This window comes from Colobus angolensis, unplaced genomic scaffold (assembly GCF_000951035.1).
Source record: "Colobus angolensis palliatus isolate OR3802 unplaced genomic scaffold, Cang.pa_1.0 Scaffold59, whole genome shotgun sequence".
NCBI lineage: Eukaryota > Metazoa > Chordata > Mammalia > Primates > Cercopithecidae > Colobus > Colobus angolensis.
Genome location: NW_012119487.1, coordinates 10,712,714 through 10,717,754, shown reverse-complemented (window position 1 = coordinate 10,717,754; position 5,041 = coordinate 10,712,714). Strand labels below are relative to the sequence as shown.

At 66.7% G+C, this 5,041-nt stretch overlaps 2 protein-coding genes across 3 annotated transcripts in view; one reads left to right on the top strand and one right to left on the bottom strand.

Moving 5' to 3' along the window:
• LOC105526486 (mesothelin-like protein) overlaps positions 1 to 1,192 on the top strand; it is a 20,781-nt gene extending 19,589 nt beyond the window's left edge. The window contains exons 13-15 of the mRNA XM_011962487.1: positions 1 to 120; positions 344 to 608; positions 987 to 1,192. The exon at positions 1 to 120 is cut by the window's left edge and continues 19 nt beyond it. Of these exons, the coding sequence (XP_011817877.1) occupies positions 1 to 120; positions 344 to 608; positions 987 to 1,192 (591 nt within the window). The remainder of the gene's footprint in view (positions 121 to 343; positions 609 to 986) is intronic.
• A 491-nt stretch (positions 1,193 to 1,683) lies between these two features.
• MSLN (mesothelin) overlaps positions 1,684 to 5,041 on the bottom strand; it is an 8,821-nt gene continuing 5,463 nt past the window's right edge. For both annotated transcript variants that reach the window (XM_011962453.1, XM_011962451.1), the window contains 11 exons: positions 4,869 to 4,998; positions 4,602 to 4,795; positions 4,306 to 4,396; positions 4,134 to 4,233; positions 3,683 to 3,861; positions 3,431 to 3,586; positions 3,144 to 3,286; positions 2,942 to 3,069; positions 2,476 to 2,570; positions 1,980 to 2,166; positions 1,684 to 1,899 (listed from right to left, as the gene is read on the bottom strand). In XM_011962453.1, coding sequence (XP_011817843.1) covers positions 1,814 to 1,899; positions 1,980 to 2,166; positions 2,476 to 2,570; positions 2,942 to 3,069; positions 3,144 to 3,286; positions 3,431 to 3,586; positions 3,683 to 3,861; positions 4,134 to 4,233; positions 4,306 to 4,396; positions 4,602 to 4,795; positions 4,869 to 4,998 — 1,489 coding nt within the window. In that variant the 3' untranslated portion in view covers positions 1,684 to 1,813. The remainder of the gene's footprint in view (positions 1,900 to 1,979; positions 2,167 to 2,475; positions 2,571 to 2,941; positions 3,070 to 3,143; positions 3,287 to 3,430; positions 3,587 to 3,682; positions 3,862 to 4,133; positions 4,234 to 4,305; positions 4,397 to 4,601; positions 4,796 to 4,868; positions 4,999 to 5,041) is intronic.

Sequence of the window (5,041 nt, the reverse complement as noted above, 5' to 3'; positions counted from 1 at the left end):
CACCCCCCCACCCGCATCCCCCCAGGCGGCGCACCGGCGGAGGAGCTGCAGCACCTGGCCCAGGCCAACATCTCCATGGACATCGACACCTTCACCAGCCTGAACCCCCACGTGCTGCAGGTGGGGCCGGGCTGCCCCGTGATGGGGAGGGGGCAGGGCTGGCCCAGGCGGGGGAGCCCCTAGGTCACAGGTCACAGCCAGCATGCCCCCACTTTCCCACTCCAGGCCGTTTCTGGGCCTCTCACTCCTGCCACTGCCCAGTCCTGGGTCTGGCCCTGTCCTGTGGGTCTTCCCCTGGCTGGAAGGTGGCCCCATGGCCCCTCTGCCCCGCCCCTCCCCGCAGAGCCTGGATGTCAGCAACGTGACTGCGCTGCTGGGCCACAACGTGGGCGACCTGCAGAAGGCCCGCAGCCACCCCACCGTCAGGTCCTGGCTGTACAGCCTCAACCGCTCCGCCCGGGGCCAGCTGGGCCTCGACGCCAGCCCCGCTGGCCCCACCAGCCCCACCGGCCCAGCCCACGGCACCTGCGGGCCCCCCAGCACCACCCACCAAGCGCCCCATCTGGTCCACACCTCAGGCCTGCCCGGGAATGCTGCCTCCACCTCAGGTATGGCCCCCACACCCCTCCGGCTTGGCCCTCTCTGCCCAGGGCCCTCTCAGACCTGTTCCCCGCCTCGTGGCCACGCCCACAGTCTGTCCACCAGCTTTGTCCACTGCCTCCTGGGATGACACTGGCCAACCCTGGCTTCACCCTTCATTGCTTACTGAGTGAGAGACGCAGCCGCCTCCCCTAAAACCCACTGACCAGCAGAAAGTGGGGGCAGGGGAAGCCTTGAGACCTCTGTTGGGTCCCAGAAGAGCGGCCGCAGACAGGTGTCCTCACCCCAGCCAGAGGGAGGGGCTGCCCAGGCCTGTCTGGATCCAGGGGCTGGATATGGGGGTAGCGTCTGGGGGATTGATGGTGTCCTCCCTGTTCCATCTACAGGCAGCCCGTGGACCCCCCTGGGGTACCTGCCCCTGGCGGTGGCCCTGCCCTCTAGCCTCCTGTGGCTGCTGCACTGGGGGACCTGCACCCTGGCTTCTGTGGACAGTGCTGCCTCGGGGTGGCTGGGTTCACAGGGGTCAGGTGCAGGAAAAACAGGGCTGTTAGATTCAGCTGGACGCCCACTTGGGCTGAGGGGCCAGCTCTAGGCCAGGCCAACCTGCCCAAGCCCCACCTCCTAGGCTGCCCCTCCCATCCCCGCCTCCAGGCCCTGCCAGCTGGACTGAGGACCAGGCCCTGAGGAGGTGCCTCCTGCACAACCACAGGCCCAGGCGGGACACAGAAGACGCTGCCCGGGCCCTGCGGAGGGCTGGGGCTGGGGCTGGGGCTGGGGCTTGGAACCACTGACTTGGTTGCTGGTCGTGAATAAAGTCCAAGGTCATGGTCCCGCCTGTGTTCGTGCTCAGGGTCTGAGCAGGGGGGTCCGGGAATGTCCTAGCCGGGGCCCAGCCTGTGGGAATGGGGGCACGGGACTCCCACTGCTGTCTACTGGGGCCACCCTGAGTGCTGGCCTGGCCCTCAGCACAGTGGCAGCAGGGTCAGGAAGGTCTCCAAGGGTCCCCACCTGGCCTGAGGGCCCAAGACCAGAGGGAGAAGAGCCACGCTGGTGGGGTCACAAAGTCCTCGGAAGTCACAAGTTGTGTCTGCAGGGGGCATGTTCCCGTTTACTGAGCGCAAGTTCTCCTGGGGTGGAACAGGCACCACCCATGCCTGCTCCTGGCCAGGCAAGGATCCCCAGCAGGGCTGGGGCCAGCAAGAGAGTAGGGTCCTCAGGCCAGGGTGGAGGCCAGGAGCAAAGCCAGGACGGTGAGTACAGGTCCAGGTCCTAGGAGGCAGGGCGTCCGCGAGAGGGCCTCTACGGAGAGAGGGGTGACTCAGAGCCCACCTCCACGCCCCCGGCCCTGCCCCCAGCCCTGGCCGGGCCGCCCCGCCCACCTCGCACACTGAGGTCTAGGATCAGGTAGCCGTTGGGGATGCCACCCTGTAGCCCCAGCCCCAGCGTGTCCAGGTCATCCTGCCGCTGCTGTAGGATCCAGTCCCGCACCGGGCTGTGCTGCTCCTCCACCTTCAGGCCCGCAACGTGGGGTCCCAGAAGTTTCTGCACCTCAGCCCCAGTCAACGGCTGCCAGATCCCCCGGGCAGCCATCAAGGAGGGGCCCCTTCCCCCAGCGCCCCCAGAAGGTTGCCAGGCTCTCCTGTGTCCAAACTGCCCCCCCCCCGCAGATGCCCGCCGAAGCCTCTCCAGACTTTGGAGGTCTCCAGCCAGCTGACCCCAGTTCAATGGCTGCCCTTCCCTAGGCCCCACCACAGTGGAGGACCCTGCCCTTCCTAAGGCCCTGAGCCCCCGCCCCCTCCCCGCGGGCCCGCCTTACACGCCCTCCCGCCCATGGTTGTCCCCTCCTCCACTCGCCCCTCCTCCCGCTCGCCCTACCAGCACCGCTTCCCTCCGCAGCTTCATGAACGTGGCCAAGTCCATGCTCACGTTCTGCTGACTGAGAGCCTTCAGATCCTCCGTGGAGGCCCCACCTGCCCTCGGGGAGAGGGGCCCAAGCTGAGGCCTCATCTCACACCCCCAGGCCCTTGACCACGGGCTGCAGGAAGCCCAGTTGTGTGACAGGGTCACAGGGCTTCCCTGTTTCCTTAGGGGTTCCAGGGCCTAGGTTTGCCTGGCCGCCTGCCCCCTGGGCGTGGGAGACTCCGGAAGTGGCTGGCGCCCCAAGCTGGGGTCAGAACCCACAAGCTCTGACGCCACACACATCCCGGGGGCAAAGGGCTGGTGACCACCCAGTTACCCTGGCAGTAGGCGGCCCAGGAAGGGAAAGGCCTGGCACCCCCTGAGTGGAGCCTGTGGCTCCCCCCTTGTGGTGCCCACCCTGTCCAGGGACTCCCGGGCTCACCCAGGAAGGACCGGATCTTCACGAAGTATTCGGACCCGCTCAGGTTCTGGAAAGCAAGGCGGGCCTTGGGATAGAGGACGTCCAGCTGCCTCGGGCCACACGTGTCCAGGTCCTGGGGCCTGACCGCCCTGGGGACAGGGTGGGTGGACAGTGAGCGCCAGCACACAGACCCACCTTGCTGGGCAGAGCTCTGGGGACTCACCAGATGACGCTGGGGGGCATGGAGCTCAGCTGCTCAGGGCTGAGGGAGCACAGGCACCCGGGGCAGAAGGCGGTCAGGGTGTCCAGGGTGTCTTTGTCTAGCTGGCCCCTTCCCATCACAAAGCGGTCAATCAGGGTGGCCACCTGTGGGAGGAGGCCACTAAAGAGCCTTGTGGCAGGGAGAGACGTATCCCTCCACCACCAGCATAACCTCAGGCTGTGTCCCCGACCCCAGGCCCGCCCAACCTCATGCCGCATCCCCCCCTCCCCCCCGAGCCAGACGGTCACCTGAGCACTCATTTCATGCCCCTTGCTGACTTTGAGCAGAGCCTTCAGGGTCTCCAGGGACGTCAGGTTCCATTTGCGAATGTCCTCAGCGCTCATCTTGAGGAAGAGGTGGCCCAGGTGCCGGATCACAGACTCGGGGTAGCCTTGTGGGTAGAGCTGCAGGCCGAGAGACCAGGAAGGCCCACGTCACTCCCAGGGGTCTGAGGATGGCTCGGACACAGCAGGCCGGCGGGAACCCGAGTCATGAACTACCTCATCCAGTTTATGCTTTAGGACGTCCAGCTGCTCGTAGGTGAAGGGGATGGCGTTCACGCGGTCCATCTGGGCGGCCAGCAGGGCCGCATCCACGCAGGCTTCCAGCTCCCGCTTCTTGTAGAAGATGAGGCTCTCGTCTATCTCGCGGGCTTCTTTGTCTGGGGGACAGGTTGTCCCTGCAGGGCACAGGGGTCAGGGGTCAGGGGCCGGAGTTCGTTTGACCCCTTCTTCCTCCCACACCTGCCGTGAGATGAGACCTTGGGCAATTTGTGACCCTCCTCGTGCCTCAGTTTACCCACTGGCAAACGGGGATTCTGTCCACTCTCCGTGGTTATAATGGGACATGCTGCAGAGCCGGGGAGCAGTAGGTGAGACCCTAAACTGCAGATGCCCACCCCCAAGGGTGCTGCCCAGCCTGGTGCCAGACTGCACAGGGCACGGCACTCACTGTCCACGTCCCGCCGGAACCTCGGCCGGAGGACGGTCTGTGCAGGCTGCCGCCAGGATGGGTCCCGAGAGGAGCGTTGCCGCCATGCGGCCACGATGCCCTGAGGACAAGCAGGGCCCAGGCTGAGCCTCGGGTGGCCGGGCTCCCCACGGGCTGGGGGTCGGGGTCTCACCTGCGGGATGCTGTGGATGATGGGCTGGCCCAGCACAGGCAGCAGGCCCTGCAGAGCGTCCAGGGTGGAGACAGACCACGTTGACGGGGGGCTGTGCAGACACGGGGCATAGCTCAGGGACCCCCAAATGCAGCCCCAGACAGAGAGGGAGGAGACGGCCAGGCTAGGCCATACCTCCTGGCTGGGGGCATTGACAGGGGTTGTGGCGGGGGTGACCGACCCTGGACCTTGAGGCCACGGCCTGCTCATGCCACACCGCCAGGCAAGCCTTCGAGGTTCCAGACACCTTCTCTTACCCGTAGGGGGGTCCTCCTCTCTGCAGAGCCGCCCTGGCTGCTTCCTGCTGGTCCTGGTCCAGGGGCTCCAGGCATCGCACTAGCCGGGGTAGCACCACTTCTGCCGACTCGGCCACAAAGCGCCCGGGCAGGTCGCAAGCCAGGCCTCCCAGAGCCTGTACATCAGCCTCGCTCAGCAGAGAGCCCCGCACACCCTGCGTAGATGCCGGCCTCAGCGCCTTTGGAACTGCCGAGCCCTCTCCGCCCCGCACCGGCCCCAGCTCCTACCCGGCAGGCCAGAGCCGCAGGCAGCAGCCGCTGTCTCTCAGGAGCCCCCCGCGGGAGCAGATCCACGCTGGCCTTCGTGACGCGGGAGAAGAAGTGGGTGCAGGCCTGGGGCCCCGAGAACGCGTCTGGGCTGTGGAGAGAGGGTGCTGGGGACAGGCCACATTGATCACACC